Genomic DNA, 21,056 nt, shown 5'->3' on the forward strand with positions numbered 1-21,056 from the left:
TTTTTTTCCAGAAGTCCGACGGACCTTAGATAGAGAACCCGTTCTCTCTCTTTTATGCAGACTTCCGACGGACTCATGGTGGACTTTTGCACGGTCAAAAGTCCGACCGTGTGTACAAGGCATAAGGGCTTTTTTTTCACACTCTTTGTAGTGTGGAGATCACGCATTTTCCTGCACTGCGTGGAAATGTTCTGCCTTCTGTAAACGTGCATGGGTGCCATTAATTCATAATAGAACCCCAATGCATCGGGCAAACAAGTGTGCATCTGCAGCCGCCAAAATGCATGGTACTGCAGTACCATGCGGTTTGGTGTGGTTTGATTTAAAAAAATTGCACCTGCAGTACTTTTTGCGCGTTCCTGCGCATTTTGGAGCCTATTGAAATGAATGGAAAAACCGAAACAGGCCACTTACAGACTCACCCAGACTCACCTTTGCAATATGTGTGAACTAAATATCCCTATGTTTAATTGCAAAGTTTGCTAGAAAGGGTATAGTAGTGTGCTCTGCAGAGGGTTCATCCAGTATTTTCAGATTCACCTTTGAACACGCCCTATACACAAGAAATACGGAATTAAGTCCCTAACACTTTTCCAAATTGCCACCACACTGAAATGCATGGTGTGCGTAAAACCATGGTGCTGTCACCATGCATTTTGGTGTGTGCGTAAAAACATCCGTGTTAGTAGATTTGTGGAGTGCCACTAAAGTAAAACTATAGGCAAAACTTTTTTTTTCCCCATTTTGGATGGCGCAAGGGACCCTCCGTTTCCGTTTCTGTTTACTTTCACTTTTAATAATAATGATAAACAGGACAAATAGGGAGGGTAACTCTCCCTAATGGGGGCACAGACTGCAAAATAAAAATAAAAGGTGTTCTAATCCATCTCCACTCCAAAAAAAAGTTTTGCCTTTAGTTATACTTTAAAGCGGGAGTTCCCCTGAAAAAAAAAATGTAACATTAGATTGGGCCTAATTACGGGAAGGCAGAATCGGGTGTTTTTTTTTTAAATCAATGCAGTACTTACCGTTTTAGAGATAGATTTTCTCCGCCGCTTCCGGGTATGGTCTTCGGGACTGGGAGTTCCTATTTGATTGACAGCCTTCCGACGGTCCCATAGAGCGCGTCACGAGTTGCCGAACATCGGTGCGGCACTATACGGCGCCTGCGCACCGACGTTCGGCTGCTTTCGGAAACTGGTGACGCGCTGTATGCGACGGTCGGAAGGCTGTCAATCAAATAGGAACGCCCAGTCCCGCAGCCCATACCCGGAAGCGGCGGGAGAACATCTATCTCAAAAAAGGTAAGTACTGCATTGATTTTAAACAAAACACCCGATTCTGCTTCCCGTAATTAGGCCCAATCTAATGTTAAAAATTTATTTTTTGGGTGAACCTCCACTTTAAGTATTATTGGCATCGCTATATGTCTGCCAAAGAACAGGGTGTTTCTGTGCATGTCAGGAAAGAGAGTGATTTTCAGTGTGTTCCTGACCCCCCCTGAGGAAGACACGTGACCCTGTGTCGACACGCATAGGGGAGGGGCGAGGATGGTGAGGGCACCCGAACCCTTACGAGGAGTAAGTGGGGAGTTATATAGCGGTTCTGCGGCTCTGCAGGACTTTTTTACACACCAATGTTTACTGTAGTCTGGTGCGCTGGAAGCACCAGCAACATATGAGTACCCTGTTTTCTTTTAATAAAAATCCCAAGCTTTTTACATCCACATGTACTTTGATGCTGACCATTGATGGGGAGATTGCTGGAAGATTGCAGGAACCAGCTGACCTTAACCCATCTTACTGAGCCCTGGAGTGGCTCACAGGCGTTTTTTCACCCAACTTAGATAAGGGGTCACACTCTCTGAGGTGAGCCTATACCCAATAGGGGAGAGCACGTGTGAGGTGTCACAGTGGTGATTGAAGCACATTAAATTGAATTGCACAGTTTATCAGTGATTTTGATCGATTAAAGAATCAAGTGGAATATTTTGTTATTGAATGTATAATGACTATCTGTGCAGCAGTTACCCGGGGCTAATGGAAAGCACCCGGTCGCAAGTAGATCATGTGACCGATGTGACAGCCAATCATGGCGGTCACATAATCATAAACCCCTTCCCACCTCCCGACATCTGAAACCCCTTAAAGGGCCAGGATGTGCCGGCGCCAAAGGGGATAAAGGGGGTGATTATTTTCTCTAGCCACTGTATAATGAACAGAATATCTCAAGATCAGTCCTTAATAGCTGTAACACAACTATAAACACCACTGTGTAATTTGTGACTCAATATCTTCTACCATCATCTCGTGCCGTACGTGCCTCTACCAAACAGGTAAAAAACCTCCTTCTTAAGCCTCATACACACGATCGGACTGCCATTGGACTTTTCAGTGGATTTTGGTCCGAAAGGCGCTGGCCGTGAACTTGCTCTGCATAAACACGGCTCAACATTTTCAGCCAACATTCACCCGTTGGGCAACTTCTGCTATTGTTGTCTGATGTTTAGCATTGGTTCTGAGCACGCGTGTTTGTACTTTGTATTTTAGTCCGATGGACATCTGTACACGCGATCGGATGATCCAACAAAACAAATTTGTTGTTGAAAAGTTTAAGACCATGCACAGCAAACATTTGGCCCTGGAAATTCCGACAACAATTGTCCGATGGAGCATACAGACGGTCGGATCGTTGGCAGAAAATCCGATCGTGTTTATGGGCCTTTAAACCTCATACAGGTCAGAGAGAAGGAAAGTGGGGAGAGGGTATATCAAGCTACTCATAAGAGGGCCCAGGGGAAACAGCATTAGCTGTATCTGATACAAAAGAATCAAAATCGGAGGAGAACCGGAAGCGGAACCAAACAGTCCACTTAATAGTGTGGGACTCACTTTTATCTGCATGTGGGGAATGAAGTTAAATGAGTCCACGCCTGTCGCTTAGAAAATGAGTAAAGGGCCACTCTGCAGCATTACTATATGCAAAACCAAGTTAGGACCAGTAAAACAAGAAAAACGTGTAGAAGAGACGACCATAGCAGAGAGGTGTTACTTTGGCTTTCAGGAATTGTGTCTACAAGCTCTGGAGCATGATTTTTGGTAACTTGTGGCTGACTTGGTCTCTGTTGCGGCAAGCATTCAAAATAATGGGCCAGATTCACGTAGCCCGGGCGCAACGTAACTTAAATGATTTAAGTTACACCGCCACAAATTTCCCAAGTTAGTGCCCGATCCACAAAGCACTTACCTGGAAATTTGCGGCGGTGTATCCTAAATCAGTCCGGCGCAAGGCGGGCCAATTCAAATGGGGCGAGTCCCATTTAAATTAGGCGCGCTCCCGCGCCGGAAGTACTGCGCATGCTCCCGACGCTATTTTCCCGACGTGCTTTGCGTGAAGTTACGTTGCGCCAAGGTTTTGTGAATCGCGACGGTCAAAAAAAGAAATGCGGCGGGAAAAAGAAAAAATTTAAAAATAATTTGACAGCGACGCGGGAAAGACGGGTATACTTTTACATGGTGTACTAACTTTACACTTTGTAAAAGGTACCCTATCTTTGCGACGGCAAACTAACACTTGCGGCGACTTCATGAAGGGAAAAAGCTTTGTGGATCTCCGTAAGTGCTAATTTGCATACCCGACGCTGGATTACGACGAGAACTCCCCCCAGCGGCGCAAACTATCATGCCCATGGAATTTGTATGTCAGGTCACCTGTGGCCAGATGACCCCGTTGGAGTCAGGAGTGCACCACAAGGTAGTGAACCCTATGGCAGACTGCTGCGGATGGACCACCGAGTGGATATGGAGACAGGTCCACTGGAGCACAAACAGGGATCCCACAGGAAGCTTGAGCCCAAGATTCCCCAGGGTGCAGAGTCTAAGATCCAGCTGGAGACTCTAGTGGTGGGGATGGCCTTAGCTGCAACTGAATCCAGGTCGCGGCCCCCAGAGTCCCCTAGGTCACGCTCCATAGGGAGAGAGGTGGAAGCAGCCACTCAGGACACGAGAGATAGTGAAGGGTTAAGCCAAGGTCAGGGCGACAAGCAGACAAGGATAAACAAGGGACAGGCCAAGGGTCAGGGTCACCGGCAAACAGGAGTAGTCGGGGACAAGCCAAGATCGGTACACAGAGATAAACGTAGCACACGGCAAGCAGGAACCCAAACACACAATGCTTAACAAACAACGTTGATCAGCAAGGCAGACCTGCAGTGCACTGGTTAATATAGAGTTCCTGATATGGCCTGGGGTGGAGCCATACAGGGAGAAGAGATGATAAAAGCAGTCAGGTGAGAGGGTCTGTCCTCTAAGGTGAACACATGGAGGGGAAGGTAAGCTGCCAGACATTACTGCATATCCATGACATTGTATACCCTTGTGTGTTGCCTTCATAGATTGATAATGTTCACTCACACTATTGCCCTGTACCCGATCTGTGGCCCGGGGGCCACATGCTACCCTTGGAGCTCTAGCAGATAATAGTCGCGTGTTGGTGATTACCCAAGACAGTGAATGACAAGAGGGAAAAATAATCTTTAAAATCAGTCTTGAAAAAAGGAATATCAAATGTGGCACAAGCACATATAAGGAATTATTGGTTTGTAAAGTGGCTGCAATAGCAGTGATATTTTCATGTAATGTGTCTCCAACCTTTTTCTTTTTCTTAAAGCATGTCCCCAATCTCCGGCAACCTCCCATACTATGTTTGCAGTTTCTGATCATCTCCTGTTGCAGTTCTGCTCTCTCTGTCAACTATCTGTAGTATTGGGTTAGCCATGCATGGATCAAAATTTGTTCGGCTCAGCAGGGAGCAGCTGAGATTCGATCATTCGATCCATGTATGGGCAAGCTAATTGTACCCACGTCGACCCACCATTTGATTTAGGTACAACCAACCTGTCGGATTTTTTTAAATACGATTACTGCCGGCAGCTAAAGCTGCTAGCATCATTATGTGCTGCCTGCTGGGAAGGCTCTCCATGCCCTCCTGCCGGCAGAGAACAATAGCACTGTAGGAGGCATCCCCCCATCAACACTGACTGTGTTGATGGGGGAATCAAGCAACTTTCTTTCTTTTCATCTGTGTACTGTATAAGGACTACTCAAATTCTCTCCTCTCCATAACATAGATGGGTAGGCAGGCCCGGATTTACTCCCTTTGCCGCCCCAATGCCAGGTCCTTCAATGCCGCCCCCGCCTGCGCAGTACCAGCAGGGGGACATTATCCACCGGGGGACTTTTTCTTTTTCGGCAGGACACTGAGAAGCGGGGGGGGGGGGGGGGGGTTGCTGCCGAAAATGAATGACAAAATGACATTGAGAACTGGGAGGGGGGTTGCTGCTGCCAAGAACTATCTCACCTCCTCTTCCCTCTGTTTTTTCTCCTCTCACCATTCGCATGACAGGGGAAAGTGTCCTCTCCTCTCAGCCGCAGTGCCGCCCCTGCACCCACTGCCGCCCCGAGGCCTGGCCTTGTTGGCCTTGTCTGGAATCCGGCCCTGTGGGTAGGGTTCCATAGTCCCAAGAACAATTTTACTGATAACAATTAAGCACAGACAGAGAACACAAGAAGTTATTAGTTTACAAGATTTTTGGCAAGAACAACAGGTATTTTTGGCATTTATCAAAGAGACATAAGAAAACACTTTCAATGGTATGTTCAACAAACCAAAAGGAATCAAATAAGGGGTTCATTGTTAGGGTTTACATAAACTTTAGTCTTATTAGTTCTCCTATTTGAATACATAGGGAAGCTTTTGTTAATCTCCTCTGCTATATTTAGTATTCGGCCTTGTCTGTTCATAAATTGTTATTTTTTTCTAGCCAGAAAATGTGTATTCTATGCTCATTTGTCAATAAACGACTGTGTACATACTTTAGCTGGCTGCTGCCAAAAAAAAAAAAAGCAGAAATGTGCAGATGTCCATAAACCGGGGAACGCTAAGTTCCTGTTTGATTACACAGGAGCTTTCACAGGCAAGGTCTAGCAGAATTTTCATTTTGGGAGAGACGCAAGGCGCTGGAAAAGTCCTTCCTCCATACAGAGAGCCATGAAGTCAGTCGCTTTGCTGCTTGCCTTGTGTTTCTCTGGGGCCACGAGCCTCCGTATTTGCTCCTTTAATGTACAAATATTTGGAGAGGCCAAGTGCTCCAAGAGGGAAGTGATGACCGTGCTACACAAGGTGAGTTTCATCTAATCTACATCTTATGGTTGTGCCCCCAACAGATACAGAGGGAGCTTGCAGGATGTATGTACGTCGAGCATGTTGCAAAATTGTGTTTATCACTTGACCCTCCTTATAGGTTGTAAACTAACAGTGGCGGTGCGTCCTCTCTCTCCTGCACCGTCACTGAAGTCAACAATACATAGATTCATGCATTGCATGAATCTATGTATTGTCGCCGGCGCCACTGCCGCCCACTATTCAGATGGCTGGCCCCCTGGTGAGCGCTGGTAGGGTGACCACGTGTCCCGGATTGCCCGGGACAGTCCCACATTTTGCAGGTCTGGCCCCGGCACCTTCATTCCAGGACAATACAGTGTCCCGGAATGAAACTGGCACAGCCACCCCCCAAGCCAAACTAATGCCCACAAAAAAGGCTGCCACATCACCACTTTACTCACTGACAGTACTTGTCCTGGCCGGGAATGCCTGGAGGAGCACATTCCCGCCCCCTGCTTGTGATTGGAGAAATCAGAAATCCCACCTCTTGTGTCCAATCACTGTGCTGTGATTCGTTACAGCACAAGCTGATTTTTGGGAAGGGGGGTGTCCCTGAATGGTAGTTTGAAAATGTGGTCACCCTAAGCGCCGGCCATCTGAATAACAGCAGTTGGTTGGTTCTTGGAAGTGTCTATCAGAGCCAACGATTACAATGGCTTCCAAATAGTTAACATGGGGACGCACAGGGTGTGCGTTCCCTGGTTAACACTGACACGCGTCTCAGCCAATCAGGTTCACCGGGTCTGGTTTACCGGTAACCTGATTGGCTGAAGCGACATCGAGGGCGGGAGAAGACATTGAGGGATCATGGAGGGAAGATGGCAATCTGGCGTAATTTTACGAGATCAAACTGGCAGTTTTTGAGGGGGCAAACTGGCGTCAATTGATGGGCACAGTGGCGACAATTAATGGCATCGGTTATTTATCCATAGGTTAAAAACAAGCAATCTTGTTTTAAATTTAACCGATTGGTTAAAAATCCACGCATGCTCAGAATCAAGTCGACGCATGCTTGGAAGCACTGAACTTCATATTTTTCAGCACGCCGTTGTGTTTTACGTCACCGCGTTCTGACATGATCGTTTTTTTAACTGATGGTGTGTAGGCGCGACTGACCATCAGTCAGCTTCATCGGTTAACCGATACTATATGATATTGGCACACAGCTAGTAAATAGTGAGCAGCAGTAAGTATGGTTGGGGCTGTTGACCCCGTGGGTCCAGGAACTATTGTTTCTGTGCACCCGGTGTAGTGACGCCTTGGAACGTGCACATGTATGGAAGCTCTGTACACATCACACCGATTCCTAGGTAGCAATTACAGTCATGCTGCTTTGTGATAAAAATCTGTGTTCCTTTGTCTCTTGGACCTTATACCATGGGAACTGTTACATTTAGCCTTGTAAACGCTGGTTTGAAAAGCATCAATCTCAGGGAGTATTTACAATGTTCTTAACAAGGTTTGTCAGCTTTCTTGAAGCAGTTACCTTCAGGCTGGGAGTGCTGAATGCAGATATGAATTCTGACCCTAAAATAGAGCTATATGCAATCTTTTTTTAATTTTAGATAAAATAAGCAACAGTTAAAACCCATTTTTTTTTCTTTTTGCAATCTGTTTCCAATTGAGGAGATTTCCCTTCACTTCCTGTCCCATAGCCAAAACAGGAAGTGACAGATAGTCCTGGCAGGGTCCCAGAAATAGTGTCTCCACTGAAAGATTTCATCTTTATTCCTGTTAACGACCCAAATTTGGGATTTTCATTCACTTTCAGCGATAAGAGTAAACAAGACAAATAGAGAAGGTGAATTTCCCTAACAGGACACAGACAGCGCTAAAAACTGACAGGTGTTGTTATACCTCTCCACTCTATTCAAAACCCCCAAAAAAGTTTTGCCTTTATAATTCTGTTCAGTCATCTACTGTCACTGTATGAGGAAGAAGAAAAAAATATATACAATATCTATATAGATAGATAAAAAATAGAGATGGGGGGGGGAGATACAAAAAATGGAGAAGGGGAGGGAGAGGGAGAGGGAGAGAGACAAATAAAATAGAGAAGGGGGGAGAGAGAGAGAGAGAGAGAGATACAAATAGAGAAGGGGGAGATAGAGAGATAACAAAATTGAGAAGGGGGAGAGAGAGAGAAATAGAAAGGGGAGAGAGAAAAATAGTGAAGGCAGAGAGAGAGAGAGAAAGGGGAGGGGGAGAGAGAGAGAGAGAGAAAAATAGAGAAGGGGAGAGCGAGAGATATTACAAAATAGAGAAGGGGTGAGGGAGAGAGATAAAAAAAATAGAGAAGGGGGAGAGAGAGAGATACAAATAGAGAAGGGGGAGACAGAGAGATAACAAAATTGAGAAGGGGGAGAGAGAGAAAGAGAGAAGGCGAGAGAGAAAAATAGTGAAGAGAGAGAGAAATAGAGAGAGAAAGAAAATAGAGAAGGGGGAGAGTGAGAGATATAACAAAATAGAGAAGGGGGAGAGCGAGAGAGAGAGAGAAGGGGGAGAGAGAGAGAGCAAGAGATACCATAATAGAGAAGGGGGAGAGAGAGAGATACAAAAATAGAGAAGGGGGAGAGAGAGATAAAAAATAGAGAAGGGGGAGAGAGATAAAATATAGAGAAGGGGGAGAGAGAGATAAAAAGAAATAGAGAAGGAGGGAGAGAGAGAGAGAGAGATACAAAAATAGAGAAGGGGGAGAAAGAGAGAGAGAAAAAATAGAAAAGGGGAGAGAGAGAGATAAAAATAAAAAAGGGAGAGAGAGATACAAAAATATATAAGGGGAGAGAGAGAGAGAAAACAAAATAGAGAAGGGGAGCGAGAGAGAGAGAGAGATAACAAAATAGAGAAGGGTGAGAGAGAGCGAGAGAGAGCGAGAGAGAGATAACAAAATAGAGAAGGGGGGAGAGAAAAAAAATAGAAGATAATAGAGAGAGAGAGAGAGAGAGAGATAGGGGGAGAGAGAGGGGGGGATAGATAGATAGATAGATAGATAGATAGATAGATAGATAGATAGATAGATAGATAGATAGATAGAAAATAGAGAGGGGGGAGAGAGAGAGAGAGAGAGAGAGAGAGAAAATCATTGTCATTGTGAGACACATGCAGGATTTAAAATGCAAAGAAGGATGAAAAAATGTGAAAACAATATTTTATATATATATACTGTATATATATATATAGACAATCATTTCTGATCCCCCGAATCTCTTATTACTCCTATTCTCGCATATATTCACTTTATCGGAAAGTTCAGAGCACGCAGTGCCCGCTGAAAGAAGGAGGTGCCGAGATCCAGAAGAAATAAGATAAATATATATTGTATCTGTCTGATAACTGTTGAAAGTAGATGTTGAGAATTAATCAAAGATTCTTTCATGACAGATTGTCTCTCGCTGTGACATAATGCTGCTAATGGAGATTAGAGACAGCAAAGACGTAGCCATACACGCTCTAATGGCAAAACTCAACAGGTAACACCAGTCAGTGTTCTATGTGCTTTGGGTAGGAAGATAGTAATTCAAGCACAATTCTTTACAAGTGATATAAATCAATAAGATTCTAACCCTATTCATGTGACATTGCAACTGTGTAAGTGAAGTAAACAAAAGCCCATTGCAGACAGAATTCAGCAAGCAGATCACATGTGTCTCGAACCCGTGCTGTGCTGTTCTTCTCCCTCTTGCTATTTCTCTCCCTTACTCATTTCTGTCTGCAGTGGGAGAAAAAATAGGAACGCAGAGTGGGTGTGTCTGGGAATCTAAACCGTATTACAAACAGGTGCTCAGTAGGGGTTCCCAGATCATCAGCACCCTTTTTTTTCTGTTAGCTTTGAATAGAGTTGTGGGGGAGGTTAGGACCCCTCTCAGATCGTTATTATCCTCTTTGTGCCCACTAGGTAATTCACCCCTGGCCCCTCCCCTGCCCTGCCCTGCCGGTAGAACACATACATTTTTCCTAGCAGCTATAGTCAGTAAAAGTAATCGTATCCTGAAAATCCGACATGCTGGTTGTACTCAAGTCAATTGATGAATCAATTCAGCCTCCCCATACATAGTTCGAATCTAGGTCAGTCCCTGCTAAAGCAATCGAGATTCATACTGTCAATGGCTGACTTAACTGTCCCCATCGCCAAAAATTTGAATTGTCATCAGAACAGGAAATCTTCCAATGGGATACTTGGGCCAAATCCTCAAAAATCCTGCCTAACTTATCTTTTCCCATTTAAGTTACACTGACTTAAAATTTCTACCTAAGTGCCCGATCCACAAAGCACTTACCTAGAAATTTCAGGCCGTGTAACTTAAATGTCTCCGGCGCAAGGTGGTCCTCTTCTGCAGGGGGCAATGACAATTTAAATGAGGCGCGCTCCCGCACCGGCCGTACTGCGCATGCTCGTGACGTCATTTTCCCGACGGGCAGCGCGTGAAATTACGTTACGTCGGGCTTTGTGGATTGCGACGGGACAATAAAGTTGCGTCGGGTAAAAAAAAAGTTACGCGCCGGGAAAAAAAAATCAAAATTTAAAAAAAAACGCGGCGATCGAAAAAAAGATCTGTTTTTACAAGGTGTTACTAGTTTACACTTTGTAAAAGCAGAACTAATTTTACGTATGCAAACGTAAACTTACGCAGAAAACACAAAGCTGAAAAGCTTTGTGGATCTCCGTAAGTCCTCATTTGCATACGCAAAGCGGCATTTCGACTCGAAATGCCCCCAGCGGTGGATGCGGTACTGCATCCTAAGATCCGACAGTGTAAGTCTCTTACAGATGTCGGATCTTCTGTGGAAAACTGCTTCTGAGGATCAGTTCCAAAGATAGGCACAGGGATACGCAGGCTGAACAGCAGTTCCGCCTGCGTATCCCTTTTGAGGATTTGGCCCTTGTTCCCATGTCAGTTGTCTGATGCCTAGTACACACTAGAAAAGGTCAGTCGGAAATCCCGAGGGGAAAACCAAGAACCTGCTCTCTACTTTTCCCCCATCGGGAAAACTCAGATGAGAGCTTTTCCTTTGGAATCCCGGCCGTGTTTATGTTCCATCTGAGTTTTTCCCCACAGGAAAACGGACAAAAATGGCCAATTTCTGCTACACATGGCCGGGTTTTCTGATGGGAAAAAGTCAGCCGGGAATTCCGGCGAGAAAAAAGAGAGCTGGTTCTCTTTTTTGTCCGGCAGGTTTGGCAGTTTTCCCGTCGGGAAAGCTGCGAGGGAGCATACACACGGCCGGGATTCCCGGCCAAAATCTCTCCTCGCAGTTTTCCCATCGGAAAACCCGGTTGTGTGTACGGGCGGGACATAAGAGGGGATTTCCCTCACAATGAAAATATGTCTCACTTCCCGTTGATTGTATAGAACAGGAAATAAAGAGAAATTTTTATGAGACATGGATGACAAAAACTGACAGCTGCTTTAACCCCCCCTACTCTATTCAAAATAAAAAACACTAGGTTTTTCTGCATTACATATAGGTTTAAAGGTGGTCTCCTTTATGTTTTTATAATGTTCTGATTGTAAGAGCAAATTGTGGGGCCTGCAGAAGGAAATAAAATTCTATCTGTAATGTAATGCTGTTCCAGTGTAGCTATGATACAAACTAGCTATTATGTGTAGCACTACCCCCGGAGGAGCTGCTGGATTTTTGGGCGGCACATTACCTCATGGCTCCTCTGAAATTCCTAGGGGTGAAGGATGCGTATTGCATATAGTAGAAGTAAAGGAATGTCCACGACAGGTGCTCTTTGCTGTGCTCTTTATTACCCAGCCGGGCAAAAGCAGTAAACTTGTGGTGAGGAAAGTAAAGTTGAAGAAGAAAAGGAGAATAGCAGATTCAGGCGTAATGATAGGAAACAGTCCTGCTCCAAAGCGTAACACTTCTATGAGCCACTCCTGCCGGACTGGGTTTAGCGTACCCGGACAGGCCTCTCTCACTGACCTGGCAGCCGGAGTATCACTCGGACAAATGTAGGATAACGTCTCTGCCACAGACCCTCCTTGGTGAACTTGAACTTGAGGATAAAGTCTCTGCCACAGACTCTCCTCGGTGAGCCTCCGAAAGATACCTCTGCCAGAGGCCCTCTCTGGATTGAATTCTTGGAGATATCCGTCCTTAGATGAGTTACGCCTGGATCTCCTTCAACTTGTCACCCAGGTACCGACTGACAGGTGATCAATCCCTCAGTGTCCGGCTACCTTGATCCCAGGTGGTTTGTCGAGGCCCTTTTGGACCACCAGCCTCTCAATGGCGCTCCTCAGACTGACTCCCCACCGAACAGCAGTACAGCTTGGGATCTTCAAAGGTGGGAACCCAGTCACTCACTGGGTCCCCGTTGCTGTTCAGATGCTCCGGGCCAGCATGGCTCCGGAACCAGAAACACCGCGTGGCACACACACCCCGGCCAGGTAGGCCATAGCGTCGGGGCGCCGTGATGTGGCCACCCTAAAGGTGGGTGCCACACTGGACGAAGAAGACCCAGAACCAATGGCGTCCATCTCATAAATACCCCCCCCCCCCCAGCATGCACAGTGAGGACAAACCCTCCTGATGGGCTGCTGGGAAAGAGCACACAAACCTTGACTCCACTGCTGCTACATGCAGCACCGGGGCTGGAAGAACACCCCAGTACAACAGAATGAGCCCGCAGCACAGCCAAGCTGAGACGAAGACCCTATTTGCACTTAACAATCTGGATCAGAGTTTAACTACATTCTGATCTACCCTTAAATTTAACTAGCACCAGTACCATAAAGTACACAAGCGCTACATATGTATAATGCAATGTAATTCACATCAATAGTCTATGCTGAAAGCAGAACTATGGAAGGGACTCAATAAATCCACCCACTACAGGCTGCGTGGAAAAAACTAAAGGGGGGGGGGGGGCAGAGACAAGACCAGTCACCCTGCTGCTCAAGGAGTGAGAGCAGCAGTGACCGGTCTTTATTACAGGAAACCCTGCATAGAGGCAAAGTGCAGGAGTTGTTTCATGTTTAATTAGTGCACAGATCTGGAAGAAATACACAAAGGAGACTACGATTCAAATCAGAGTACACATGCCTCTTATATTTTGAATATTTGTTTAGCCCATAAATTAGTGTTAACATAGGTACTATGTGTGGTTACTATTAATACTTTTACTTTTTTACTTGGAATTTTAGCTTAAAAAAAGTGAATAAATTCAACTTGATCATTAGCGAGAGACTTGGTCGCAGTATGTCCAAAGAGCAATACGCCTTTATATATAGGTAAGTGGATTGTTGGTAGTCAATAAACTACCTTGCAGCCAATCAAGCAGATAGTACAATTCTTCAGGATCATATTTATGACAGTAAAGTAAAATACTATAATATAATGACTATAATAACCAAATGTTGCCATACAATTTCCCACCTGTGCTGGCGAACAAACTCCGCTACTAAGAACAACTCACATAGTTCTTCTTTCAAAGGCATGTTATCTGCCTAATTATTTAGCACCAAACTATTCACAAGTAACTGTTTAGGCCTGGTTCACACCTATGCATTTTTTTTTTGTGCGTTTTCAGTTTTGCAGAAACACACTACATTCCATTTAACATGGTTTCCTATGGATGTAGTTCACATCTGTGCATTTTATGGAAAGGGCCAGGAAACCATGGAAATGGGACTTGTAAAAATTACACAAGGCCCATTCTTCACTGCTGTTGACCCAAACCAAGCTCATATGATTGTACTAAGGAGCAGACTTGTACAGCTTGGTTTGGGTGAACAGCAGTGAAAAATGGGCCTTGTGTAATTTTTACAAGTGCCTTTTCCATGGTATGGGAAGCTTTAAGATTCTTGCATGAATTCACCCCTGCTCACAAGCAAGTGGAGGTTGATATGGGCAGTGATCATGAGAAGTAGTAATCTAATCATCCCTGAGGAAGAGATTAATAAATCTAGAAAGGCGTTGGATGTATGAGTCCCAAACAAATTATGCTGACCATCAAATCCTTCAAAGAGATATGTAACATTGCCAAAGTATCAACTGCATATTGATGTGTACAATGGATCTCGGCCTAAATATGGCCACGTGTGTTTTTTAACAAGGCTATGTCTTTATAGAGTTTTGTAATAAAAAGTGGTTTTATATATAAATGATTATACATTTTCCTTTTTTGGTTGCCTTTAAAATCCCATAAGAGGGTATTTTTTCCCATTTTAAATATTTAGGGGGTTATAACAAGCATCGAGGAGGCAATACAACACTTCCTCACCACGATAAAACACTTCCCCTATTGCTCGCTTAAGAATGATTTTAATGTGGATCGCAATTCAAACAGCAAAACAGGTGTAAACAGGGTCTATGGGCCAGTACCGATGGGTTATGGACTTTTGTCAATGGGTTTGGACCTGTGCCACTGGGCCTTGGACCTATATCACTAGGCTTTAGACTTGTGTTGATGGACTTTGGACTTGCGTTGAAGGACTTTGGACTTGTGTTGACGGACTTTGGACTTGCGTTGATGGACTTTTGACTTGCATTGATGGACTTTTGACTTGCGTTGATGGACTTTGGACTTGCGTTAATGGACTTGCGTTGATGAACTTTGGACTTGCGTTGATGGACTTTGGACTTGCGTTGATGGACTTTGGACTTGCGTTGATGGACTTTGGACTTGTGTTGATGGACTTTGGACTTGTGTTGATGGACTTTGGACTTGCGTTGATGGACTTTGGACTTGCGTTTATGGACTTTTGACTTGTGTTGATGGACTTTTGACTTGTGTTGATGGACTTTGGACTTGCGTTGATGGACTTTGAACATGTGTCAGTGGCCTTTGGGCTTGTGCTGATGGTATCAGTTTGACATGCTTCTGAGATCATTCAGAATCCACAGAAAGGTACATTTAACCTGCAGTTGACCTACGTCAAGTGGCTCTTGCATTCCAATAGACTTGTATGGAAATGCAAACTTGATTGAAATTAACAAAAGCCCATCACCACAGGCCCCCTATATTTACACATATGTAGTTAGGCCAGTTTGGAATGTAAGTATTTAGCTTACTAGAACATTTTTGAATTGTGAAAAGGTAAACAAAAACTCATGCAAACACATGAAGAACATGCAATGTCTATATTCTGTGTCTGAACCAAGGAACCCAATGCTGCCAGGATAAAATAGTAACCATTTGGCAACTCAGACAGTACTTCTTTCAGATACTTGGATGAAGGCACATGGTATGATTAGGCATATTTGCCAAAGCCGAGAGGTCAGAGAAGGCTGCATTTTGTTGAACAACATGTCACTAATGTAATTTTATATATTGTCATTGCAGGAAGAATGTAGTGACAGTGGCAGACTTTTATCAGTATAAAGACCAGCAGGATGGAGATGTGGACGTCTTTTCAAGAGAACCATTTATTGTCTGGTTTAAATCCTTAAATACAGGTAATATCTCAGGGACATATATCATTTGCTTTCCCCTTTTTTACTTACAAATGGTTATTAAAATTACTGTTATGGATCACTACATACAGAGACCTCATTTACATTCCTATTTATCTTTGAAGGTTACCTAAAATGTACATATAGCCTTTTTTTGTTTGATAAACTAAGGAAGGCTTAGAACTCATGTTGGGTTTTTATTGCTGTCTACATTTCTGCACCCTCCTTTTTTTTTCCTGGTGATCATTGTCATTGGGGCAGAAAGCAAGGGAAAAATCCAAAAGTTATATATTATTTTAGGAAATAGAAAATGTTCAACTGATATGTTTTCACCACCATCATCAACCCTTAAAAAATGTAGTATGTAAAAACATATCCAAAATGTATTAATAAAACTTACTTTTTCCTGGGGCCCCATAGTTGTCAGCAATCCCCAGTTTCCAGGGCCAGTCCCCGGTTCTGGGCATTTGGCTGTGCATATTTTTAGGTGGGGCCTAAGTAAGGTACCTTAGTTGGGAGAAACCACTCTTACACTATGAATATCCTTTATTTATATGACTCTTTGGCAGATTTTTTGCCTAAATAGATAAGCCAGTCTTTGGCTCATATACAGTATGTCTACAGTGATGCAGAGTAGTGCAGTCTCAGTATTCACCAAATGGGTTACCAGAGCACGACTTCAGTTAACAAGGGTAGCGTTCCTTCATATAATGTAGTTCTACATTCTACATGATAATTCTACAGTTTGCACCGGCTACACGGCTCTGTTTCAACCACTGCAGTGTAGGACATGATGAAGGAGCCTGCCGTGAGCCATTCCTTCTCCACAGGAAACTCTCCCTATGTTTAGTACTGTCCCTTATAAACGAGTTCCTGTCCTTGACCGTACACTTGCCAGAAGCACACCAAAATGAGGTGGGTACCCTTATTTACAAGGTTTGCTCACCCAAGATGGCCACAAAGTCTCTTGAGAGTTCAGTGTCTAATCAGCCACTGCCCTTTTCGAGGCACTGTAGAGAGTCACTAAGGGATCTACTCCCTTATGAGACTCTCCTTCCCATGTTATAATGGCACTGAACCACCTACAGGTGAGAAGAGTAACTGAACTTGCCTACAAGTGCTAAAAAAGGAACTCCAGCCGTTTCCAGGAAAACAAACTCGGCAGCTACAAATACTGTAGCTACTGACTTTTAATATACAGGTGCTTACCTGTCTAGGGATCCAGCACTGTCACCACCCAGACCGATTCTTCACCAGTCTTCAGATCCCCAGTATCGTCATTATGAGTGTGGGAAGCTGACTGTGACTCCTTACTGGCACACGGCCTGCTGCCCCTCCCCACGGCACATGCACAAGTCACGCTGTGCTTTGTGAAGAGACCCACAGCCTCCTGGTGGATGTGACGTGTCCCAGGAGCATGTAGACAGAGGGGGCAAACTTTAGGCAATCCGAGTGGAAGTGAGAGTGGGTACCTGTCAAAACAAGGTACTGGGTCGCTGATAAAAACAAAACATCCAAATATAGCAGATGGGGGGGAGCAGAAATTTCTATTTTATGCGAAGTTCTACTTTAAGCACAATCTAACACCAAGAAATGCACTGCAATTTTTCAAAAGGAATTCAAGACACAGTATATATTTATAGGTTACTGCATAGGCACAATTACCATTTCTAATATTCCTTATATCATAGCAAGTCTGAACTTTTTTTTATTGGAAATTCTAATGAGGTACAAGCAAATACTGTATATATGAAAGCATGAATAATACCACTGGACACATCAGTGCCCCACAGCCACAATATATCTGCAATGTCTCAGTTCTCTGTGTTTTCCCTCTTCTCTTCCATATACAAGAAGTGAAAGACTTTGTCATCATCCCCCAGCACACAGTGCCTGAGGACGCCGTTCGTGAGATTGATGAACTCTATGATGTTTATCTCGAAGTCCGACAGAAATGGAACACAGAGGTTAGTCGGGACCATTCCTGCTTCACTAATGAATAACATATTACTTCAGCTTTTCTTGGTAATTCAAAGGAATAAAAACTTGTATATACAAAATTTGTATGGGTTTCCATCTACCCTTATGTGTAGAAGCATGGAAGGCTCCGTTTCTCACATTGTAAACAATAGTAGCATCCTTCAGGTGGGTTCAGGACCATGTAGCCCACACCTGCGTAGATATCACATTGGCAGCAGCGGCTGTGTCCCAATTGACAGCTATGGAACTGCCAGCACAACACCTGTGCCAGTAAACATGGCTCTGAATGGGGCACGGATTAACGTGCCCCACGCAAACAAGGTCTTTTCTGCAATTTTTAAGTTGGTTACTGGTTCTCTTGAAACCACACCTATGATCAAATGGCGCACACGTATTTTGTTCTGAAAATGGAATAGTAGTCACAGGTACTTACATCGGATCTAAACCCTCCTATCGTTAAAGTGACACTAAAGGTTCCAGTTTAAAAAAAAAATAACAAACATGTCATACTTGCCTCCATTGTGCAGTTCGATTTGCACAGAGTGGCCCCGATCCTCCTGTTCTGGGGTCCCACGGCGGTTCTCGCGGCTCCTCCCCACATTAGATAACCCCCTCTGGGAAGCTCTCTCCTGAGCGGGTTACCTCGCAGGTGCGCTCACGTGTCATGCACTTGACGTCCATAGACGCCGAGTGTATGACTCGGCCCAACCCCCCGGCGCCCACGTCATTGGATTTGATTGACAGCAGCGGAAGCCAATGGCTGCGCTGCTATCAATCTATCCAATCAAAGCCGGGACTCCAAGGAGAGAATGATGGTGGGGACGTGCCCATGGAAATTTGGGGCTTAGGTAAGTAAAATGGGGGGGGGGTCCGGACACAGCAAGGTGAAATATGCATTAAGGTGAAAAAACACGGAGGTTTACAACCCCTTTAAAGCCAAGGAAGATGCCATCTTAACCTCTGTTTGATCTGCATTTGCCATGGTGCTGCACATGTGCTCAGTTGCGACTCCAGCCATTTGATGTCTTGACAGTTCTGTAGTCAGCGCAAGCAACTCGGACAGGTCTCATTCACAGCATGCCTTAAATGTAACTTTTTGGGGCAACGGTCAATTAAATCAATGGGTTTAGTTCTGCTTTAATGACACATTTATTTCTACAACCAACAATCTCCCCTTTGTACACATATAAATGTACGTTACAGCCTTATCCATTCTGCAGAACATCATCTTCATGGGAGATTTTAATGCCGGCTGCAGTTATGTTCCCAAGAAGTATTGGAAAAACATCCGCCTGAGGACCAATCCTGAGTTTGTCTGGTTACTTGGAGATAAAACGGATACAACAGTCAGAAGCAAGACTAGCTGTGCCTATGACAGGTAAGGTAACGCAAAGGAAGAGATGTGAGGTAATGTTTTAGCAAGCAAAACACCAGCGTGATCTGTCTCTGGGGGAAGCAGCTATTTACATATCTAGCTTGGACATGTTTATCATATGTTATGTTATGTTTATCATAATATGAGGTGATCCACAGTTCATTGTATATTACCAGGATGTGTTATGTGGGGGAGGGGTGGATTTCTCACTTTTTATACTGTGGATCACCTCATATTATGATAAACATAACATAACATATGATAAACATGTCCAAGCTAGATATGTAAATAACCTGTCACTCAAGGCAAGGAGAGAGGAAAGGACTTTTTATTTAGACGTCTGTTAATTTTCACTGAACAATAAAAGAGGATTGCTCAGAGCTGGATTAACTCTGTGTGGCAAGACTGGGCACAGATGATAGGAAATCTTATACTCTACATTGTGACATCACTACATCCACTTTAAGGCCCCGTACACACGACCGGATCTGTCCGCTGGGATTTATCCGCGGATCAGTTCCAGCAGATAGATCCGGTCGTGTGTAGGGCCTAGCGGACATTTTCAAGCGGACATTTGTCCAGCCGTCGGTTTTCAAGCGGATAAAAATTTCTTAGCATGCTAAGAAATCTATCCGCTGGAAACCTGTCCTTCGGACTTATCCGGTCGTCTGTACAGACTCACCGGATAAGTCCGTCCGATCCCCATCCCTCGCATGCGTCAAAATGATTTGACGCATGCGTGGAAGTATTTGCCTTCCAGGGTCGCACACGTCGCTGCGGCCACGTCACCGCGGATGTTTTCCGCGGGGATTTTGATCTGATGGTGTGTACAAGCCATCAGATCAAAATCCGGAGGAGAAATGTCCGATGGAAACAGTCCGGCGGACCGTTTCCATCGGATATCCTCTCGTGTGTACAGGGCCTTAGTGAAAATATAGCAACAGTCCTTTTTGGCAGAAGTTGACTTCTGTTGAGTGGGTAAGCGCCATAGGTGCATGGAAATGTGGCTGCTTCCTACTGAACCAGCCAAATTTAAATATATTTATAGGCAGCCTAACAGATAACGTCTCTTATATGGTACGTTGGTCTGTTAAATATAATTGTTATAGACTGTTAAAAATATTTAATTATATCTCGTATTTAAATGCAAAATAATATTTATTGATCTTGTGAAATATTCAGATTGGACCTGTATCCTGTGTTATCTCAAGGAGTCTAATTATCCCTTCCATTGTGATTAATTATTTCAGGATTGTTCTGCATGGTAACGATCTGATCAGCTCTGTGATACCAGACTCTGCAACTGTGTTTGATTTCATGCGGGCGTACAGGCTAACAGAGGAACAGGTAGGCCGGTGATGGGCTGCAGACTAATAACATCCACACTTACTGATAACGAACACTGTAGTCTCACACTGATGAGGAGCTGACACATACTCGTCCTTGTGTCCTTTCTGCAGGCCCTGGAGGTCAGTGATCACTATCCCGTGGAGTTCCAGCTGAACGAGTCTAATCATTTTGCCCGTAAAACATCTAGAAGACGAGATGGAAGAAGATGATGTATTTTACGCTTGGAGGAAGACGTTTATATATTTTACTCTAAGTGCTTGATGTTAGGCCCAGATTTGTATCAATATATAGTCCAGACATATATAGCTAGATTCACATAGAGTTAGGTCGGCGTATCAGTAGATACGCCGACCTACCTCCGAATCTGCACTGACCTAAGTTTAAGTGTATTATCAAACAGAGATACACTTAAACCTATCTAAGATACGACGGATTGCGCTGTCCTATCTTAGGGTGCAATATTTAGGCTGGCCGCTAGGTGGCGCTTCCATTGCGGTCGGCGTAGAATATGTAAATCACTAGATAGGCCTATTCATGAACGTACGCCCGGCCGACGCAGTACAGAAACGCTGTTTACGTAACGCTTTATCAGGCCTAAAGTTATTCCATCAAATAGTTGGAATAGCAATGTTAAAGTATGGCCGCTGTTCCCGCGTCGAAATTCGAAAATTTTACGTTGTTTGCGTAAGTCGTCCGTGAATAGGGATTTACGTCATTTACGTCC

The 21,056-nt window shown here is 44.3% G+C and overlaps 1 protein-coding gene across 3 annotated transcripts in view; it reads left to right on the forward strand.

Annotated features, from left to right (window-relative positions):
- The window catches only part of DNASE1L3 (deoxyribonuclease 1 like 3), a 40,600-nt gene extending 19,894 nt beyond the window's left edge, over window positions 1-20,706 (forward strand). Inside the window, exons 1-8 of one of the 3 annotated variants that reach the window (XM_040359215.1) lie at window positions 5,948-6,180; window positions 9,604-9,692; window positions 13,377-13,463; window positions 15,518-15,630; window positions 17,482-17,594; window positions 18,828-18,985; window positions 20,233-20,329; window positions 20,443-20,706. In XM_040359215.1, coding sequence (XP_040215149.1) covers window positions 6,049-6,180; window positions 9,604-9,692; window positions 13,377-13,463; window positions 15,518-15,630; window positions 17,482-17,594; window positions 18,828-18,985; window positions 20,233-20,329; window positions 20,443-20,541 — 888 coding nt within the window. In that variant the 5' untranslated portion in view covers window positions 5,948-6,048 and the 3' untranslated portion in view covers window positions 20,542-20,706. Of the gene's footprint in view, window positions 1-5,946; window positions 6,181-9,603; window positions 9,693-13,376; window positions 13,464-15,517; window positions 15,631-17,481; window positions 17,595-18,827; window positions 18,986-20,232; window positions 20,330-20,442 lie in introns of those variants that run through there. The other 2 variants (XM_040359217.1, XM_040359216.1) reach the window with 2 other exon arrangements.
- Window positions 20,707-21,056: the final 350 nt, after the last annotated feature.

Source organism: Rana temporaria, chromosome 7, assembly GCF_905171775.1.
Source record: "Rana temporaria chromosome 7, aRanTem1.1, whole genome shotgun sequence".
Classification (NCBI taxonomy): domain Eukaryota; kingdom Metazoa; phylum Chordata; class Amphibia; order Anura; family Ranidae; genus Rana; species Rana temporaria.